The 22725-nt window shown below is 37.9% G+C and overlaps 1 protein-coding gene across 3 annotated transcripts; it reads left to right on the top strand.

Moving 5' to 3' along the window:
* The first annotated feature begins 1572 nt into the window (after positions 1–1572).
* LOC116599565 (glycine N-phenylacetyltransferase-like) lies at positions 1573–22514 on the top strand. 3 transcript variants are annotated; one of them, XM_032359458.1, is made up of 8 exons: positions 1573–1803; positions 1929–2061; positions 9801–9890; positions 13664–13771; positions 16621–16747; positions 17594–17765; positions 18263–18385; positions 19399–22514. In XM_032359458.1, exons 3-8 carry the CDS (start codon positions 9813–9815, stop codon positions 19799–19801), a joined length of 1011 nt encoding a protein of 336 aa, XP_032215349.1. In that variant the 5' UTR covers positions 1573–1803; positions 1929–2061; positions 9801–9812; the 3' UTR covers positions 19802–22514. The 3 variants fall into 3 exon arrangements, with proteins under 3 accessions (XP_032215349.1, XP_032215348.1, XP_032215347.1); XM_032359456.1 differs by lacking the exon at positions 18263–18385 and having other exon boundaries at positions 1587–1803; XM_032359457.1 differs by lacking the exons at positions 1929–2061; positions 18263–18385 and having other exon boundaries at positions 1581–1803.
* The last annotated feature ends 211 nt before the right edge of the window (positions 22515–22725 follow it).

The following is a 22725-nucleotide window of genomic DNA, read 5'->3' as shown; positions in this document are numbered from 1 at the left end:
AGACATGGAAACAGCCTAAGTGTCCACAAATGGATGAATGGATACAGAAGTTGTGGTATACATACACAGTAGAATATTATCTAGTCATAACAAAGAAGGAAATCTTGCCATTTTTGACAACATGAATGGATCCTGAGGACATCACACCAACTTAAATAGGCCAGAGAAAGACAAATACTGTATGATCTCACTTTTGTACAGAATCTAAATAAGACAAACTGAAAGGAACAGAGAGTAGAAGAGTGGTTGCCAGGGACTGGGAGTAATGGGGAAACATTGGTCAAATGGTACAAACTTCCCATTATAAGATAAATAAATTCTGGGGGATCTAATGTACAGCATGGTGATGATAATAATTTGATATTTGAAAGTTGCTAAGAGAGTAGATCTTAAATGTTCTCATAACAAAAAAAGAGGTAATTATGTGATGGGATGGAGGTGTTAACCAACATTATTGTGCCAACCATTTCCCCCAACCATGGGGGAAATAAAGAAAAAAAAATAATACAACCATTGCCTTAGTGGTTCTGGTCAAGATTCTCCCCTTAAATCATGAAAGGAATTCAAGGTTAAGTGCAGGGACTACTTCATTGGCAGGAATCCAAATAACTGACAAGAACCTGGGGAAAAAGGAGCACGTATGAAAAAATCACAACAGGGTGCCTGGGTGGCTCAGTTGGTTAAGCAACTGCCTTCGGCTCAGGTGATGGTCCCAGAGTCCTGGGATCGAGTCCCACATCGGGCTCCCAGCTCCATGGGGAGTCTGCTTCTCCCTCTGACCTCCCTTCTCATGCTCTCTCTCTCACTCTGTCTCTCTCTCAAAATAAATTTTTTAAAAAGTTAAAATAAAAAAGAAAAAATCAAAACATTAGTTTATACAAGGACTTCCCACCATGTTAAAACTGAAGCTCATAGGGACAGAAATCTTTTCAGTTCTTGCTGACTCTGACCTTGGTAGATTGTGTGTCATGTAGAGGACAGGTTCCTTCATTAAGGGGTTAAACACCCTGGTTCCGATGACAGAGAAGCTGAAGCCAAACCTAGGGGATGTTGAAGCACTTGCCAGCCCAGCAAGGCCTCATGTCATGGAGTTAGCAACTAAATGCCTGCTGCTGTAACTCTGTCCTCCAAATATCTCTTAGGAAACTCTCATGTGACCCACTCTAGCTAGAACCACACAAGGAAGGGAATTCCAGGAAAGACAGTTCAGTCTAGCTGGGGTGATGCCTTACAACGCCACTACAGCGAGCTCTCAATCAAGATTTATTGAGTGATTAAATGAGTGACTGGATGAATAGATCAATTTCATCAGGAGTAATTCTCAGGTCATAAGATCTAAAAACAACTGGAGGTCAGTCAGAGAAGAGCTATTCTTTAATAGAGAGGAGTAAGCAAAACTCATGGAGTGTTTTTCTGCATGCAAGTGAGGGCTCAGGCTCAGGGTGGCACAAAGTCCAGAGTCCTGTGTGGGGGGCAGAAGCTTAATTAAAGTTTATACAAACTTTAGATGGATCATTTATGAAGAATAAACAGGGTTGGAAAATCCCATGTGGGGAAGTGGGAAGTAGAAGGGGCGGGACCAATATAGCTCAGGGAATGTTTTATCCAAGTTAGCTTATTCTTGGTAGGGGCTATTAAGAAGGGGTTATATGTTGGTTCAGTCTAGAGGAAGAAGAGAAATTTAACCAACATTGATTAACAAGCAGTTTGCTTTGATGTATCAGTGTGTGGCTCACAGCTCAGCTAATCATTTATAAGGCAGAGATTGAGAATTTGGAGGATCAGTGTCTGGCCTTGTCATAGGTAAGCAAGCAGCGTGTCAGTGAGTCTTACTAAGGCAGGTGGGAGGAAGTAAGATTCCTTGCAGTAAAGCCCTTTCGGGGACACAAAGTAGATGGAGGGATTTCTTTAACTGTTGTATTTTCTAGGATAACAAGGACTTGGGTAAAACTCAACATTGTAAGTCCCTTGGAGAATTGCATTTATTGAAATACGACTTGACCTCAGTCTTTTGGTCTGCCTTCGAATTAGCTCTACAAATCTTGCTTTACTGCTTTGAAGGTACTGTGGTTTTTAAAGTTTTTATTAAAATTCTAATTAGTTAACATACAGTGTAATAATAGTTTCAGGTGTACAATACAGTGATTCCACCCTTCCATGTGACACCCGGTGCTCATCACAGCAAGTGCCTTCCTTAATCCCCATCACACCTATTTCACCCATCCTCCCACCACCGTCCCTCTGGTACCCCTCAGTGTGTTTTCCATAGTTAAGACTCTGTTTCTTGGCTTCTCCCTCTCTCTTTTCCCCCTTTGCTTATTTGTTTTGTTTCTTAAATTTCATATATGAGTGAAATCATATGGTATTTTTCTTTCTCTGATTGGCTTATTTCCCTTAACATAACACTCTCTAGCTCCATCTATGTCATTGCAAATGGCAAGATGTCATTCTTTTTGATGGCTGAGTCATAGTCTAGTGTGTGTGTGTGTGTGTGTGTGTGTGTGTGTGTGTGTGTGTATTCACATCTTCTTTATCCACTCATCAGTCAATGGACATTTGGGCTCTTTCCGAAATTTGGCTATTGTAGATAATGCTCCTATAAACATCAAGAGGTACGTGTATCCCTTTGAATTAGTATTTTTTTTTAATCTTTGGGTAAATACCTGGTAATTCAATTGTTGGATCAAAGGGTAATTCTATTTTTCACTTCTGAAGGAAATTCCATACCATTTTCCAGAGTGGCTGGACCAGTTTAAATTCCCACCAACAGTACAAGAGAGTTCCCCTTTCTTCACATCTTTACCAGCACCTGTTGTTTCTTGTGTTGTTGAGTTTAGTCATTCTGACAAGCGTAAGGTGGCATCTCATAGTAGGTTTGATTTGCATTTCCCTGATAATCAGTGATGCTGAGCATCTTTTCATGTACCTGTTGGCCATCTGTATGCCTTCTTCAGAAAATTGTCTATTCATGTCTTCTGCCCATTTTTAATAGGATTATTCATTTTTGGGTGTTGAGTTTTATGAGTCTTTTGGTATATGGTTAATAAACTAACCCTTTATCAGATATACTATTTGCAATTATCTTCTCCCATTCCACAGATTGCCTTTTAGTTTTGTTGACTGTTTCCTTTGTTGTGCAGAAGACTTTTATTTTGATGAGATCCCAATAGTTCATTTTTCTTTTGTTTCCCTTGCCCCCGGGGACATATCTAGAAAGAAGTTGCTATGGTTGATGACAAGCTATAGCCTATCTTCTTCTCTAGATTTTTTGGTTTCTAGTCTCACATTTAGATCTTTAATTCATTTTGAATTTATTTTTGTGTATGGTGTAAGAAAATGATCCAGTTTCATTCTTTTGCATGTTGCTGCCCAGTTTTCCCAACACTGTTTTTTGAAGAGACTGTCTTTTTCCCACTAGATATTCTTTGCTGTTTTGGTAAAGATTAACTGACCATAGAGTTGTGGATTCCTTTCTCGGTTTTCTATTGTCTTTTATTGAGCTATGTGACAATACCATACTGTCTGTGCCAGTACTATCTTGTCTTGATCATTAAAGTTTGTAATGTAACTTGAAATAGAGAATTGTGATGCCTCCAGCTTTGTTTCTCTTTTTCAAGTTTGCTTTGGCTAGGTCTTTTGTGGTTCCATACAAATTTTAGAATTGTTTGTTCTAGTTCTGTGAAAAATATTGTTGATATTTTGATAGGGATTGCATTAAATGTATAGATTACCTTGGCTAGTAAAAACATTTTAACAATATTTTTTCTTCTAGTTCATGAGCAGGAAATGTTTTTCCATTTTTTGTGTGTGTCTCCTTCAATTTCTTTTTTTTTAAGATTATATTCATTTATTTGAAAGAGGGGGCACAACCAGGGGGAGGGGCAGAAGGAGAGGGAGGAGCAGACTCCATGTTGAGCAGGGAGCTCAAACTGGCGCTGGATTCCAGGACTCTGGGATCATGACCTGAGCCACAGGCAGATGCTTAACTGACTGAGCCACCCTGGTGCCATTCAACTTCTTTCATCAGTGTTTTATAGTTTTCAGAGTACAGGTCTTTCACCTCTTTGGTCAGGTTTATTCCTAGGTATCTTATTGTTTTTGGTGCAGTTGTAAGTGGGACTGAATCCTTAATTTCTCTTCCTACTGCTTCATTATTGGTGTATAAAAATGCAACAGATTTATGTACATTGATTTTGTATCCTGCGACTTTCCTGAATTCATGTATCTGTCTGGCCAGGGGGTTACCAATTTTATTAATTTTTTTCTTTTTTATGCTTATTAATATTAATTTATAAAGGAAATTATCAACTTTTTCCAAAGAATCCACTCTTTATTTCATTAATCTGTTCTACTGTTTTTTAGTTTCTGTATCATTTATTTTTGTCCCAATCTTTATTATCTCCTTTCTTCTGCTGGCTTTAGGCTTTATTTATTATTCTTTTTCTAGCTCCTTAGATGTAAAGTTATTTTGTTTATTTAAGATTTTTTTCTTGGGGCACCTGGGTGGCTCAGTTGGTTGAGCAACCGCCTTTGGCTCAGGTCATGGTCCTGGAGTCCCGGGATTGAGTCCCGCATCAGGCTCCCAGCTCCATGGGGAGTCTGCTTCTCCCTCTGACCTTCTCGCCTCTCATGCTCTCTCTCACTGTCTCTCAAATAAATAAATAAAAATATTAAAAAAAAAAAAAAAAAGATTTTTTTCTTGCTTCTTGAGGTTGCCCTGTATTGCTATATTCTTCTCTCTTAGGACTGCTTTTGCTACATCCCAAAGGTTTTGGACTACTGTATTCTCATTTATATGTTTCCCACGTATTTTTAAAATTTCTTCTTTGATTTCAAACAAATCCAAGATTGGTTGATTCATTCATTGTTTACTAGCATGTTGTTTAGCCTTCATATATTTGTGGTCTTTTTTTTTCTTGTGGTTGACTTCTAGTTTCAAAGTGTGGTCAGAAAAGGTACCCGATATGATTTCAATCTTTTTGTATTTTTTGCATTCTGTATTGTGACCTAATATGTGATTTATTCTGGAGAATGTTCCATGTGCACTTGGTAAGAATGTGTATTCTACTGTTTTAGGTTGGAGTGTTCTGAATATATGTTAAGTCCATCAGGTCCAATATGTCATTCAAAGCCATTGTTTCCTTATTTATTTTCTCTTTTTGATGACTTGTCTATTGATGTAAGTGGGGTGTTAAAGTCCCCTACTATTATTGTGTTATTATCAATTTGTTCCTTTATGTTTGTTGTTGTTTTATATTTTGGGGTGCTCCTATGTTTAGTGCATAAATATTTATAACTTTTATATTTTCTTGTTGGATTATCCCCTTCATAATTATATAATGCCCTCCTTTGCCTCGTTTAACAATCTTTGTCTTAAAGTCTAGTTTGGGGCAGCTGGGTGGTTCAGTCAGTTAAGCATCTGTATTTGGCTCAGGTCCCAATCCCAGGGTCCTGGGATCAAGCCCTGGTTCAGGTTCCCTGGTTAGTGGGGAGTCTGCTTCTCCCTCTCCCTCTTTCTCTCCCCCTCCCCCCACTCTCTCTCTTTCTATCTCAAAAAATAAATAAATACTACATCTGTATCTTTGAGCCAAGTGCACTATTGGCTATTTATCCCAAAGATACAGATGTAGTGAAAAGAAGGGCCATCTGTACCCCAATGTTTATAGCAGCAATGGCCACGGTCGCCAAACTGTGGAAAGAAACAAGATGCCCTTCAACGGATGAATGGATAAGGAAGATGTGGTCCATATACACTATGGAGTATTATGCCTCCATCAGAAAGGACAAATACCCAACTTTTGTACCAACATGGACGGGACTGGAAGAGATTATGATGAGTGAAGTAAGTCAAGCAGAGAGAGTCAATTATCATATGGTTTCACTTATTTGTGGAGCATAACAAATAGCATGGAGGACATGGGGAGTTAGAGAGGAGAAGTGAGTTGGGGGAAATTGGAAGGGGAGGTGAACCATGAGAGACTATGGACTCTGAAAAACAATCTGGGGGTTGTGAAGGGGTGGGGGGGGAGGTTGGGGGAACCAGGTGGTGGGTATTAGAGAGGGCACGGATTGCATAGAGCACTAGGTGTGGTGCAAAAACAATGAACACTGTTACGCTGAAAATAAATTTTAAAAATTTAAAAAATAAATAAATAAATACATAAATAAATAAAATCTATAAAGTCTAGTCTGTCTAAGTATTGCTACTCAGGCTTTCCTTTGACATCCATTTGCATGACAGATGTTTCTCCACCCTCTCATTTGCAGTCTGCTGGTGTCCTTATGTCTAAAATGGGTCTCTTGTAAGCAGCATATAGATGGTTCTTGATTTTCATCCATTCTGACACTGTGTGTCTCTTGACTGAAGCATTTACTTCGTTTACATTCAAAGTAATTATTGATAGATATATATTTATTACCACTTTGTTACTTGTTTTGTTGTTGTTTCTGGAGATTTTCTCTGATCCTTTCTTGTCTTTGTTACTTATGGTCTCTCCTTTGCATTTAAAGAGTCTCTTTTAATATTTCTTTCAGGGCTGGTTTAGTTGTCACGAACTCCTTTAATTTTTGTTTGTCTGGGATACTCTTTATTTCTCTTTTCATTGAAAGATAGCCTTACTGGATAGACTATTCTTAGCTTCAGATTTTTCCCATTCAGTATGTTGAATCTATCAGCCACTGTCTTCTGGCTTGCCAAGTTTCTGTTGATAAATCTCCAGGTAGTCTTATGAGTTTTCCTTGTAAGTTAAGGATGGCTTCTGTCTTGCTGCTTTTAAGATTTTTTCTTTATCACTGTATTTTGCAACTTGAATTATGTTTTGGTGTCAGCCTGCTTTTGTTGATTTTGATGGAAGTCCTCTGTGCCTCCACGACCTGGATATCTGTTTCCTTCCCCAGATTAGGGAAGTTTTCTGCTATTATTTCTTGAAATAAATTTTCTGCCCCCTTTTCCTCTTCTTCTTCTGGGACTCCTATAATACAAGTGTTATTATGTTTGATGGAGTCATTGATTTCCCTAAGTCTGTTTTTGTGTTCCATAATTATTCTTTCTCTCTGTTGTCCAGCTTCATTATTTTCCATTATTTTGTCTTCTAGATCACTAATTCATTTCTCTACTTCTTCCAGCCCGCTGTTCAATGTATCAAGCCTGTTTCCAGTCTTGTTTATTGTATTCTTCTTCTCTGATTGATTCTTTTTTAACTCTTTTATCTCTGTAGTAAGGGTTTCCCATCAGGATGTCTTCTATTTTTTTCTCAAGTACAGCAAGTATCCTTATGGTTGTTGCCTTAAATTCTTCATCAGACATGTTACTTATGTCTGCTTTGCTTAGATCTCTGGCTGTGGCCTTATCTTGTTTTTCATTTGGGATAAATTCCTCCATCTTGACATTTTGTCTAAGTCTCTGCCTTTCTCTCTGTATTAGAAAAGCCAGTTATGTCTCTTGCTTCTGAAAGTAATGGCCTATAAAGAAGAGGTAATGTAGTGTCCAGGGCCCAATACATCAGGGAGTATCTCTGGTGTGTGCTACATTGTTCCACTGTTGTTGTTTTGGCAGTTCTATCCTTCATGCCAGTCATCTACAGAGTCCTTTCATCCAGAGGGTAGTGTTTGATCCCCAGCCTGAAGGTGAATTTTAACTAGGTGTGTTCTGGTCTGTTTGTGAAATGAGACCTAATACCTACTCTACCAGAACTGAGACCCTGCAGAACTCACTGGTTAGGAGATGTGGTATGGGCAGGGGTTTGTGCTTGTCTTCTAGAGGAGGGGACTGTCATGCTCAGACCAAGGCAAATTTGGCTGAGAATGACAGTCCTGCCAGAATGCACGGAGGTTGACCTTGGTGTAAGCAGATTATGTAATCAGTGTCTGTGCTGACTTGCTTCCCATAGGTGGTTCTGTATTTAAGCCAAGTATGGGGTAGGAAAATGGTGCCAGCTGAGCCTGCTGATCTTTTTTTTTTATTTATTTATTTTCAGCATAACAGTATTCATTGTTTTTGTACCACACCCAGTGCTCTATGAAATCTGTGTCCTCTCCAATACCCACCACCTGGTTCCCCCAACATCCCATCCCCCCCCCTTCAAAACCCTCAGATTGTTTTTCAGAGTCCATAGTCTCTCATGGTTCACCTCCCTGTGAACCATGGGGGAGTTTCCCTCAACTCCCTTCTCCTCTCCATCTCCCCTTGTCCTGCTGATTTTTAAAACTCCAAGCTGTAAACTCCACTGGTTGCAAGAGCTCACAAAATCAACCCCTGTCGTTTTTCAAGCCAATGACTTTGGACAGACATTCTCCTTGTACATCCACATGTGTTCCCCCCCCCCATCCCCTGCTCTCTCACTCATCTTTCTCTGAGACCATGGCTCCCACCCTTACACAGCGTCCTTGATCCATTTTTTCCCGAATCATATCTCCACACTTCTACCTTCCTTGGTGTGACCTCTTCTCTCTCTCTCTCTGGTTGCGGAGTTTGTTCTGCCCATCTTCTGGTTGATTTCTGGGGTATTTAGGATGATTTTATATTTACCTAGTTGTGTTTGTAGGATGGGATGAGCCTAGTTATCTTCCTTTATCTGACCTGTGATGGGTTTTGTTAAGGATTTTATCTGTTACCTATTATATCAATGATTCCTGAATATGGCTGCATAAGAAAATCATCTGGAGAAGTGCTGGAGAGAATGAGGACCAAATGTAACTCAAACACTGCTAAGGGAATATAAAATCGTTCAGCCACTTTGGAAAAACAGTCTGTCAGTTTTTTATTTTTTTTTAATTTTTTTTTAAAAGATTTTATTTATTTATTTGTTAGAGAGAGAGAGAGTGGGAGAACACAAGCAGGCAGAGAGGCAGGCAGAGGCAGAGAGAGAAGCAGGCTCCCCACTGAGCAAGGAGCCCGATGTGGGACTCGATCCCAGGACCCTGGGATCATGACCTGAGCCGAAGGCAGCGGCTTAACCAACTGAGCCACCCAGGCGTCCCTGTCAGTTTTTTAAAAGTTAAACATATGCTTACTATATGACCATGCAAATGTACCTTTACATGTTTACTCAAGAGGACTAAAAGCATTTGCTCAAATGGACTGGTCAAAGCACCTAACGTATTGATTTATTTAACTGGCATAACCACTATATGGGACAGGCATATAGTCACTGGCATTTTATATAGGAGAAAACCAAGGCACAGAGAAGTTGAGTAATTTGCCCAACATCCTATAGCTTCTAGCTGGCAGACTCAGGCTTGTCATGGAGAGGAACTTAATCTCTAAGATATTCATGCATGTTGGGGTGCCTGGGTGGCTATGGGGGTTAAGCCTCTGCCATCAGCTCAGGGTCCTAGGATCAAGCCCCACATCAGGCTCTCTGCTCAGCAAGGAACCTGCTTCCCCCTCTCTCTCTCTGCCTGCCTCTCTGCCTACTTGTGATCTCTCTCTCTGTCAAATGAATAAATAAAATCTTTTTTTAAAAAATATGTTCATGCATGTTTAGATACTATATATGATAATCTTAGTGCATCCTTAATTATTGGTATGCTGGATGATATAAAGTTAAAATAAAAATTTCATGCAGATTTTTAAAGGTTAAAAAATGTTAAAGAAAAATAGTTTTGGAAGTATACACCTGTGCTTTCTGCCAGTCTTATTCTTCCTAGGATTTAGTGAGGAGTTCAGTGAATGGGGCACCAAGAAAACAGCAAGAATGAAGTCCTGACCATTAGCTAGAATTACCTGCTGTGTCTGTTTTGCGTCTTTGTATGTTTTCCATCACTTCTCATTCCTTGATATTTCTTGATCCTCTCTTTAGGTTTAAGGTAAGATGTTCCACTTACAAGGCCCACAAGTGCTGCAGATGCTAGAGAAATCATTGAGGAAGAGCCTCCCAGAGTCCTTAAAGGTGACAGAACATTTTTAGAGGGAACTAAAATGACTGGCAACTGCATGTAAAAGAAGTAGGAAGGAGAACAAACATTCTCTGAGCACCTACTCTGTACCAGGCACTTGTTCGTCTTACATCTCATTTAGTTTACCTCACTGGAAGGCAAGTCTGTTATACCCATGTAACCAAAAGAGGAACTCGGTTTTAGGACTTGACCACATCACTAGTGAGTGGCAATCATATGATTTAAATCCACTATGATCTTTGCTGTGCGATGACCCAAAACATCTCTTTGTGCCATTCCGAGAATTATATAACTGGAAGATTTGCCAGAATTGCACAGTTGACTGAACTAACACATTAATGTTTAACTTATTTTTTCTAAACAGTTGAGTGCCTGACAAAAGTTAACCATTATGATTTTTCTTCGAAATTAAGGATGGGCCAATTTCTATTTTGTCAAACCCAAAAAGGTTATGTTTAATTTGGGATGAGACAGAAATATATTTTAAAAATAGACCAACAATCTTGTATATAAAGAGGTGGGTTTTTTGCAAGGAGGCAATAATATATGTTTCAAAGTACTAGAATATTACCAGGAATAAAGACTGTCATTGCATTTTAATAAAGGTATCAATTCACCATGAAGGCATTAAAAATGCTGAAGTGTGTACACCTAACAACAGAGGCTCAAAGGACATAGGACAAAAATGGATAGAACTGAAAGAACTGAAAGAACAAATAGATAAAGCCACATTAATTACAATTAATTACAATTGTAATTACAATTACAATTACAATTGTAATTACAATTACAATTACACATTTTTAACACTCCTCGCTGAGTAACTTATAGAATAGACAGAAAACCTATAGCTTATATAGAAGACCTGAAAAATACTATGAACCAACTTAATTGACATTTACAGAGTATGTCCCTCAGCAATAGTAGAATACACATTCTTTCCAAGTTCACATGGAATGTGTACAAAGATAGACCACATTCTTAAGACTTTAAAAAGAACTGAAATTGTAATAAGTATGTCCTTCAACAATATACTAAACTTTAAAAAACCCTGGAAGGTATCTAGAAAGACATCCAAATTTAAGAAATATACAACACATTTCTAAATAAACCATACTTTAAAGTCACAAGAAAAATCAGAAAATATTTGAATAAAGATGAAAGCAAAAGATAACAAAAGTTTGGGGATGCAGCTAAAGCAGTGATAAGCGGGAAATATATAGCATCAAGTGCTTTACTGAAAGGAAAAAAAAACAATGATCTCAAATCAGCACTTTAAGTTTCCACCTGAAAAATCAGAAAAAGAACTAACTAACCTCAAAGCAAAGAGAATTAAGGAAATTATAAAATATAAGAGCAGAAAGCAATGAATTTGAGAGGAGAAAATGAATTAAAATTAATCAAGGGGCACCTGGGTGGCTCAGTGGGTTAAAGCCTCTGCTTTCGGCTCAGGTCATGATCTCAGGGTCCTGGGATGGAGCCCTACATCAGGCTCTCTGCTCAGCAGGGAGCCTGCTTCCTCCTCTCTCTCTGCCTGCCTCTCTGCCTACTTGTGATCTCTCTCTCTCTGTCAAATAAATAAATAAATAAATAAAATCTTTAAAAAAAGAAAATGAACCAAATCTGGCTCATTGAAAAGATCAATAATGTTGATAAACTTCTGACTCAGAAATGCAGAGAGAAGACACAAATCAAATCAGGAATGAAACAGGGACACTATTCCATCACTAGCCGTCAGGGAGATTCAAATTAAAACCACATTGAGATACTACCTTACACCAGTTAGAATGGCCAAAATTAGCAAGACAGGAAACAAGATGTGTTGGAGAGGATGTGGAGAAAGGGGAACCCTCCTACACTGTTGGTAGGAATGCAAGTTTGTGCAGCCACTTTGGAAAACAGTGTGGAGATTTCTCAAGAAATTAAAAATAGAGCTTCCCTATGACCTGCAGTTGTACTACTGGGTATTTACCCCAAAGATACAGATGTAGTGAAAAGAAGGGCCATCTGTACTCCAATGTTTATAGCAGCAATGGCCACGGTCGCCAAACTGTGGAAAGAACCAAGATGCCGTTCAATGGACAAATGGATAAGGAAGATGTTGTCCATATACACTATGGAGTATTATGCCTCCATCAGAAAGGACGAATACCCAACTTTTGTAGCAACATGGACAGGACTGGAAGAGATTATGCTGAGTGAAATAAGTCAAGCATAACAAATAGCATGGAGGACAAGGGGAGATGGAGAGGAGAAGGGAGTTGAGGGAAATTGGAAGGGGAGATGAACCATGAGAGACTATGGACTCTGAAAAACAATCTGAGGGTTTTGAAGGGGGGCGGGAAGTTGGGGGAACCAGGTGGTGGGTATTAGAGAGGGCATGGATTGCATAGAGCACTGGTGCAAAAACAATGAATACTGTTACGCTGAAAAGAAATGTAAAAGAAAAGTTATACTTAAAAAAATAAAGAAACAAACAGGGACACTAATACCAATCCCATAAGCATTTTATGGATAATAAAGACACACCATTATCAATACTGTGCCTATAGATTTCACAGCTTATGTTCTGTGAAAAGGACAAGTTACCAACAGTCATTGAAGAAGAAAAATATAACCTAAATCATCCTGTATGCATTGCAGAAACTGATTTCATAATTTAAAATTTTCCAACAAAGAAAATACCATTGCTCAGATGGCTTTCATGGCAATTTCTACCACACATGTAAGGAAGAAATAATATCGATTCTATGCAAACTCTTGCAGAATAGATCAGAGGAGTAAACACTTCCCAACTCATTTTATGAATCCAGAATTACCCTAATATGAAAACCAGAAATGGATTTTATTTTTTTAAAGATTTTATTTATTTATTTGACAGACAGAGATCACAAGTAGGCAGAGGCAGGCAGAGAGAGAGAAAGGAGGAAGCAGCCTCCCCGAGGAGCAGAGAAACTGATGCAGGGTTCCATTCCGGGACCCTGGGATCATGACCTGAACCGAAGGCAGAGGCTTTAACACACTGAGCCACCCCGGTGCCCCTGGATTTTATTTTAAAAAAGAAAGGACTAGAAGACAATATTACTCATGAACATATACCCAAAAATCCTCAACAAAATTCTATCAAGTCAAATCCATCAATGTATCAAAAAGATAGTAATTATAACCAAGAGGAATTTATCTTGAGAGTCCAAGGCAGGTTCAACATTAATATTCAGTGTATTTCATTGTAACAATAGATTAAAGAAAAAAGCCAGATGATCTTCTCCTAATAGATGTAGAAAATAAAATTGAACTGGAGTTCTTTCCTATGATGGATATTATACAGTCATTAAAAATGATTCTATAGATTCTATAGATTGGTATTTATTGACATGGAAATATGCCTATAGTATATTGTGTATCTGGAGGGGGTATGTGGTAAACTAATATATATTAGGTAATTTCATTGCTTAAAAATTTATGTATTTGTCAATAAATGAAATAAAATGGAAAGATATAATACTAAGTTCTACAGTGTGATAGTGGATGATTTTTAATTAATTTGTTTATCTGATGTTTAACTCTATTGATATAATGTTCATGGTTTGACCCCCCAAACCTATTTCTATTTGGAGTAATGAAGTGGAATCTGAAGGTGATTTGAACCACATGCTTATCAGTTATCACCTTGATTTCATAGAAATAATCATCGTCCTGATCAAATAAGTTACTTTACCATCCTTTCCTAATAAGCTGACTCCCTGACTTTCTTGGGATGCTGTAGGTTTATGGGACTGTCTTCCACATGAACCAAAGAAACCCATTCAAGCTAACTGCCCTGGTGGACAAGTGGCCTGACTTTACAACAGTGGTTATCCGACCTCAGGAGGAGGTAAGGTGCCAGATGTAGAATGAGTACACTTTTGTGTTCTTATTTGCTATGTGCCTACCATGCATCTGGCAATGTGGTAGACCCAGGGGATACAGAAATTAATTGTGTGAGGGGCGTCTGGGTGGCTCAGTCATTAAGCGTCTGCCTTTGGTTCATGTCATGATCCCAGAGTCCTGGGATCGAGACCCACATCCGGCTCCCTGCTCAACTGAAAGCCTGCTTCTCCTTCTCTCACTCCCTCTGCTTGTGTTCCCTCTCTGGCTGTGTCTCTGCCTGTCAAATAAATAAATAAATAAAATCTTAAAAAAAAAAAAAAAGAAATGAATTGTTTGATGGTAAGTGAGTTGCTGTCCTCAAGAAGTTCAGAGAAGACAGATAAAGGAATAAATTACAACATGGAGTGAAAATGCACAAAAACATATAGAAACACACACTATATAAGATACCAGCAATACTGTGTAAGAGACAGTTAAAACCACAGATGTCGGGGTATGCACGTAGAGGATCAGAGGGCTTCTAGGCAGACATTTCAGCAAAACTGGATTTTGAAGATAAATAGGTTTTTGGCAGACTGACAAGAAGAGAGAATGCATTCTAAACAGAAAAACATAACACCTAAAAATGTGTAGAGCTAAATATGAAGAAAGTTAAGAAAATATAAAGAACAAACTGCAATGCCTATATTTGGGAATGTATTTTCAGTGTCAACTTTTTTTTTAAATATTTTATTTATTCATTCGACAGAGAGAGAGAGAGAGATCACAAGTAGGCAGAGAGGCAGGAGGGGCTGAGCAGAGAGCCCCATGTGGGGCTTGATCCCAGGACCAGACAAATATGTTATAAGCATATTGGAAAATATAAAGTAAAAATGTATGCATACAAAATGTGTAATCATACAATGTCATTTTAATACAAAAAATTTCAAATAAAATTTAAATGTAGAGTGCTTTTGAACTAAACAGAATACAAAAATGAAGACATTTACATTAATTATTGAACTGAAAAATGAAGCTATGAGTGCATTTCTGAGTAGTACTTTCTGGCTATTCTACCCTTGTTGGGTAGTTGTTTCCTGACTCTTTCCTCCAACTTCAAATAACCTGAACTCTGATTTGTTAACTTTGAGAAGAACTTCTTGAACAAATTTTGTTTCAATTTTTGGGGGAGTGCAAATTATTTTTTTAAAAATAATAGTGCATTATGGTTTACATTTTAAAGACATCATGTGTCAAATGAAGTATATCCAAAATATATGAAGAACTATATATGAATATATGAAGAACTTATACAACTCAACACCAAAAAAACAAATAACCCAATTAAAAAATGGGCAGAGGACCTAAATAGACATTTATCCAAAGAAGACATACAGATGCCAACACATTTAAAAGATCCTCAATATCACTAATCATCAGAGAAATGCAAAATAAAACCACAATGAGATATCACTTTATACCTATCAGAATGACTCAAATGAAAAAACACAAGAAGTAAGTGTTGGTGAGGATGTGGAATAAAAGGAACACTCATACACTGTTGGGAATGTATATTAGTGTAGTCTCTACGGAAAACAGTACGGAGGTTCCTTAAAAAACTTAAAAATTAAATTAACATATGATCCAATAATTCCACTATTGCATATTTACCCAATATATATGTATGTATATATAGGGTATTTACCCAAAGTAGGTAAAAATACTAATTTGAAAAGACACATGTGTCCCTATGTTTATTGCAAGATTATTACAATAACCCAGATATGGAAGCAATCCAAGTGTCTATCAATATATAAATAAAGAAAATGATTTTATAATATAAAGATAACTTTACATATAAACATAATATTATATATAATATATAATATATATAATAAAAATTACTCAGCCATTAAAAAAGAATGAAATCTTATCATTTACAACAATGTAGATGGACTTAAGAGTGTATAAGAATGAAATCTTATCATTTACAACAATGTAGATGGACTTAAGAGTGTATAAGTCAGAGAAAGACAAATACCATATGATTTCACTCATAGGTGGAATTTAAGAAACAAAACAAATGAATAAACAAAGAAAAAAGAGACGAACAAAAAAACAGAAAAAAAAAATACAGAAAAAAAACTGGTGGTTGCCAGAGGGAGGGGTGTAGGAGGATGGATTAAGTAGGTGAAGGGGATTAAGAGTACATTTATTGTGATGAGCACTGAGTCATGTACTAAAAAATTTGTTGAATCCTTATATTTATAAAAAATATATTTTATATTTCTTATAAATATATGAAACTAATATAACACTGCATATTTATTATACTTAAATAAAAAATTTAAAATTTTTTTAAAAAGAAAAATGAAGACATCATATGTCTTTATTCATGTAGCTATGTCATATATAAGTGAAAATTCTAATACAAGGTTACCTGTATCAATTTCAACATGTTATGTTTACAATCCATTGGTTCTGAGACTGGGTTTTTGTCTGAGACTCTTAAATAGAATAAAATTTACTCTTTCAAAGGAAACTTGCCTTTGACAGTAATACTTTCTTTCTCCTGAAGATTACAGAATCATAGAAGAATGTTTTCTAAACCAGTGCACATTTGGTTGATTTGAAATTGTAACACACCATATAAATACCTAGTTCAGCAAGTTTTTCTTAACCAAAAATTGAGTGATTAAATCCCTGACTTGCTGTCATGATGTAAATGATTCAGGAATAATGTTAGTACATCAAGAATAATACCAAATATTTATAAGTTTATAAAATAGCACAGTATAATGACAGACTAAGGCAAAGTATTCCAATCACTGGGTATAATCAATATGATTTATTTTACATTAACTAACCAAACAGGAAATGACAGATGATTTTGATTACTACACCAACACCTACCAAATCTATTCTAAGAATCCCCCAAACTGTCAAGAATTCCTTGGCGCATCGGGTGTCATCAACTGGAAACAACGTTTGCAGATCCAAAGTAAGTTTGGGATCTGGGATGTGTGCTGGCTTCTATGACTGTTCCTGGCTACTCCTACAGGGTCACTTTTGATCCTGAGAACATTCCCCTACAGCCTTTGTAAGTAGGAAGTTCTACCAAACCCGACTCAGCTTGATGTTCATTCTTTGCATCAGCTGCTCCCACCTCTTCAGTGGAACAGAATTCAAACATTGCGAACTGTGGACTTGACACAAGGGACTGTGAGCAATGGAATTTCTTGTTAGCTAAGGATTCATGATATATTTTTCAGACATATTCAGGGTCCATTAGGGGGATTAGGTGTGAGAGCAGAGCTCCCTCCCTCTCTGGTCTTCCATTCCTAGAATAAGAATGACAGTTGCTTGTGCCAGAGAACACCTCCAGGTCACAAGTACAACTATCATGGCTGTGAGCACACCCTCCAGGGTCAGATTCTCTAGGGTGGCATCCTTGCTCTGCCTGTTACCTGCTTTGTGATTTGAGCAAGTGGTGTATCTATTATTCAGTTTTTGTATGTGTAAAAAAAGAGGGCAGTAAAGTACTTAAAACAAGTTCAAGGGAAGAATTAAATGTAGTATTAGACAAATACCTGGGCATGAAGTAGGAACACACTCAAGGTTAGCTACTACTTTTTAAAATACCGTTTCTCCATTGATTGTGCAGTGATATAGTCAGGATTTCTAGTATTATCTGCTTGCATAAGAGAGTGACTTGGGCATGGTCACATGGTTAATGGTGACCCCAGAAGCAACACTGCCTGACTTTAAGATCTGCATATTTCCACCAGGAAGCTTCTGTAGCATCTACACGGCCAGTTACTTCTCACTTCACCTTACCCCTCTCTAGGTTCACAGTCCAGCCTGAACGAAGTGATACAAAATCTTGCAGCTGTTAAACTGGTCAAGGTCGAGCAACAACAAGGCATTATGTACATGTTGCCCGAGAGAGCAAGTAAACTGCTCCCTTCCTTGCTGGAGGCAAAGAACTTACCTCTTAAATCTGGCAGACGCAAAGTCATGTGAGTTTTGGAAAAAGATACTCTGGGTTAGTCTCATCTTTCTGCATGGAAGTGGCCTCCCAACATCTTCCCCTATCTTTGCTATTGCCTCCCTACAATCCATTTCCAGCGTGATCCTTTTGGACATGGATTGTGTCAATTCATCCACTTAAAAGCCATCAGTGTTCCTCAGCTCACATGCCCATTACGGACATTCAGGGTCCTAGCAGACCTGCTATCCACCACCTCTTGGACTTCATCATGTCCCTCTTGCTTACTTCCACCAGCAGCTCTGGCCTTTTTTCTCCAACTTGATTTCATACATTCACATAATGCCTTTGGACTGTTGCATTTATTCTTTGCCTAAAATCTCCTTCCCTCTGATCTTTGCACATCTGTTTCTTTCTTGCCACTCATTATCTCCAATGTCATTTCCTTCGAGAGTTCTCCTCAGAGCAACCCGAAACCACCCTTTCCCATAATTCTTCATCACGAAATACAGTTTTTATTTTCCTCAGTGCACTTATCACTATCCAAAACCAGCTTATTTGTGAATTTATTGACGTCTCTGTTGTTGGATTCCTCCCTTGCAACGATTCAAACTCCACAAGAGCAGAGGACATTCTTCATGGTGGTCACCAGTAAGTTTTCAGGAGCCACAACAAAGCGTCAAATAGACGCTTCATAAATATGCAGTGAATTTACATCCCAGAGCAAAACACATTATATATTGCCCTCCACTTATGCCTGAATAGAATTAAAACCGATATAGGGATTTTATCCTGAGATATCCAATCCTATGGCCCTCTCTGTGTTAATAGACTTGGAAAAGATTTATTCACACTGTATTGCAACTTACATCTGAAAGGCACCTCCAAATCTATACTCTCATTTGATTTCTTGTTCATCCCATGAGACAGACAAGGGAGGAGACATTATACCCATTTTCCTGATGGAAAACAGGTCCAGTTAATGAAACAGCTTGTCAGGGTCATGTGGATGGTTAAGGACATAACTGGGGCTCATGTTTACATCTCCTGCTTCCACACTCTGGGCTCTTTCCAGGACACCTCCCAAAACCTTCTCCACCCCTGTAGCAGTCTTCAGACTTCAGTGTTCTGTCAAGTGGGGGCTGTCCACACTCCACATCACTGCCCCTCCGTGGGCTTCAGCTCTCGCACAGTGGCCGAGGAGCCTCTGACACCAACAGACAAAGATTCCAGGATTACAAGATTCCAAGCCCTGGCTTTATATCTTGCTAGCGTATGCTTAGAGGCACTTGCTTATTTTCTGCTTACCTACTGTTATGTGTAGAACAAGGATGTTATCAATTCTCCCATCTTAAGTGGAGAGTCACAGCAATATTGACAAATATAATGTTAATTTTTGTGTAATTATTTTTTGTGTGGCATGGGTCCTAGGTACTAATCATGGGATAACTCTTATATTATTTACAGAGCTGCTACTAATAGCACCACTCTGTTAATATCTCCATTTTATAACAAGATGATTGACTCAGGCAATCTGGCTGCAGAGTCTATGCCTTTACTCCACTCCACTCTGCATTGTCTGAAGACAATTTGGGGGAAAACAAACATAATACTCCACAGTATGTGTGATATTTGGGGGTATTCTTTTTCCTTGTTCTCAACAGCAACCAAGAGATGTTTCAACTCTCCTCCCTGGACATTACCCATGCTCCGTTGGTGAATAAATTCTGGCATTTTGGGGGCAACGAGAGGAGCCAGACGTTCATTGAGCGCTGCATTCAGACCTTCCCCACCTTCTGCCTGCTGGGGCCTGAAGGGACCCCTGTGTCCTGGAGCCTGATGGACCAGACAGGCGAGATACGGATGGGTGGTACTGTGCCTGAGTACCGGGGCAAGGGTCTCATCTCCTATCTCATGGATGTTCACATCCATGCTCTGGACAAACTTGACTACCCTAGCTATTACCATACAGCTTTAACCAACAAAATCATACAGAAAATGAGTCACAGTCTGAATCATATCACCCTGCCCTGTAACTGGAACCAGTGGCACTGTGTGCCACTGTGAAGCAATCCTGAGCACAAGACCGAGTTGGGTGGGCTGATATGGCAGGAGAAGTGGTTGGGCGGACAGGGAGAAAGAACAAATTGTAATCAGCAGTAAAGTGATATGTGTTGTCTGGGCTCTGAGAAGCAGTACAATGGTCAACAAAACCACCACAGTCCCTGTTCTCAAACCAGGTCAACAGAACCACCACAGTCCTTGTTCTCAAACCATTCATGTAGTACTCCCCTTTGGGTCTGGCAGATCTGGCATGGCCAGACCTTCCTGCGGCAGACTCCGGTCTTGTTCAGTTTCCTACACTTCTGGATCTCAGTGATACTCTTTTCAGCTACATTCTGCCCTCCTGCTTCTCCTGGATCTCCTATCTTACAAGCGAGGTATCGCTAATAAGCATATCCTGCCACTTTTGCCAAGATGTGACATTACTCAAGCGTAGTATAATTTTCCTCTCTCTTGTCTTTACCCTCCCTCTCCCTGCCCTACCCTCAACTAGCTTCACTGAGGTATAATTCACAAATAACACTGTAATGTAAAGTGTAAAAAGTGGTGATCACACACACACACACACACGTTGTGAAAGACCTCCCATAACCAAATTGATTAAAATTACCTGACCATATATACATGGGTTTATTTCTGGGCTCTCTATTCTGTTCCAGTAATTTATCTGTCTGCATCTATGCTGATATCAAACTCTTTCGATTATTATAGTTTTGTAACATAGTTAAAAGTCAGGAAGTATAACGTCTCCTGCCTTGTTTTTCTTTCCCAACATCTTTTTGGTATTTGGGGTCTCTTATGGTTCCATACAAATTTTAAGATTATTTTTTCTATTTCTATCAGAATTTTGGTAAGGATTGCCCTAATAAGGACTGCTTTTGGTGGAATGGACATCTGCACAATAATAATTTTTCAGTCCATGAATACAGAATCTTTTTCCATTTATGTGCATCTTCTTACACTTCTTTCACTAATGTTTTATAGTTTTCAGTGTACAGATCTTTGACCTTCTTGATTAAAACTATTCCTAAGCACTTTTTTTCTTTTTGTTGCTATTATAACTGGGACTTTCTTAATTTCTCTTCCTCACAATTGTTAGAGTCTAGAAATACAACTCATTTTTGTAACCTGACTTTGTATTCTGCAACTCTACTGATTTGCTTCTTAGTTTTAGTAGGTTTAGTGGGGGGAATGGAATCTTTAAGGTTTTCTATACATACGATGATATTATCGGTAGATACAATTTCACTTCCTCCTTTCTTACCCAGATGACTTTTATCTCTTTTCCCAACCTGCAGTGCTATGTTGAAGATAAGTGGCAAGAGTAGACATCTCTGTCTTTTTTCTAATATTAGAGGAATAGAGTTCAGCTTTTCACCATTGAGTATGATGTTAGCTGTGGGCTAGCATACAGGGATAAAATCCACTTGCTACTGGTGTATGATCCTCCTAATATGTTGCTGAATGTGGCGTCCTTGAGGAATTTTGCATCTTCTTATTGTATCCTTGTCTAACTTTGGTATCAGGATAATGCTGACCATATAAAATGAGTTTGGAGGTGTATCCTCCTCTTTAATTTTTTGAAAGATTTGAGAAAGGTTTGCATTAATTCTTTGAATGGTTGGTGGAATTCACCAATGAAGTTCTCTGGTCCTGAGCTTTTATTTGTTGGGATTCAGCTTTTTTACTAGTATTTGGTTTGATCAAATTTTAAGTTCTTTATGATTTAGTTTTTACAGGTTGCATGTTTCTAAGAATTCAACAGTTTCTTCTAGGTTATCCAATTTGTTAGTTAATAACTGTTCATGGTGGTCTCATGATTTTTTTCATTTTTGTGTCATTATTGTAATCTCCCTTCTTTTATGTCTGGTCTTATTCATTTGAGTTTTTTCTCTTTTTTTCTTAGTAGGTCTAACTAAAGGTTAATCAATTTTGTTTATCTTTTTTAAAAATGACCCTTAGTCTCATTTATCTTTTCCATTATTTTTCTAGTCTCATTTTACCTATTTATGCTCTGGTAGTTACTTTCTTCTTTTCACTAATTTTATGCTTATTTCTTCTTTTTTTAGTTTTTTGAGGTATGAGATGAGATTGAGATCTTTCTCTTGAGATAAGCATTTATCATTATAAACTTTTCTCTTTGACTTGTTTTTGCTACATTGTATGTTTCGGTATATAGTGTTTCCTTTTTGTCTGAAAAAATTTTTAATTAAAAAGAATTTTTGACTCACTGTTGTTTAGGAACATATCGTTTAATCTCCACATATTTGTGTATTTTCCAGTTTTTGTCTCTGATGTTGATTTCTAGTTGTATGCCATTGTGTTCAGAAAAGATTCTGGGTATGATTCCAATCTTTTAAAATTTGTGAAGACTTGCTTTGCGATCTAACATATAACCTATCCTGGAGAATGTTCCATGTGCACTTAAGAAAAATGTGTATTCAGCTGCTGTATGATGGAATATGTATCTGTTAAGTCCATTTGGTCTAATATGTAGCTCCAATCCAATATTTTTTTACTGATTGTCTCCCTGGATGATCTAGTCATTGTTGAAAGTGGAATATTGAAGTCCCTTACTATTATTTTCTGTTACTGTTTTCTATCTCTCCCTTCAGATCTGTCAATATCTGCTTTATATATTCAGGCATTCCATTGTTTGGTACATATGCATTTTTAAGTGTTATATTCTTTGAATAAACTGACCTTCTTATCATTACATAATGGCCTTTTTTCTTCATTACCATACTTTCACCTTGAAGTCTATTTGGCCTGATATAAGTATAGATCGTCCTACTCTCTTCTGGTTTCCATTTGTACTGAATATATTCCAACTTGAAGAAATTCCTTTTAACATTTGTTGTAAGCCTGCTCTAGTGGAAATGAACTCCTTCAGGTTTGTTTATTTGCCAAAATCTATCTCTCCTCCA

Source organism: Mustela erminea, chromosome 9, assembly GCF_009829155.1.
Source record: "Mustela erminea isolate mMusErm1 chromosome 9, mMusErm1.Pri, whole genome shotgun sequence".
In the NCBI taxonomy this organism is placed as follows: domain Eukaryota; kingdom Metazoa; phylum Chordata; class Mammalia; order Carnivora; family Mustelidae; genus Mustela; species Mustela erminea.
Note: the sequence above shows the minus strand (reverse complement) of the source record. Positions and strands in the feature narration are given on the sequence as shown.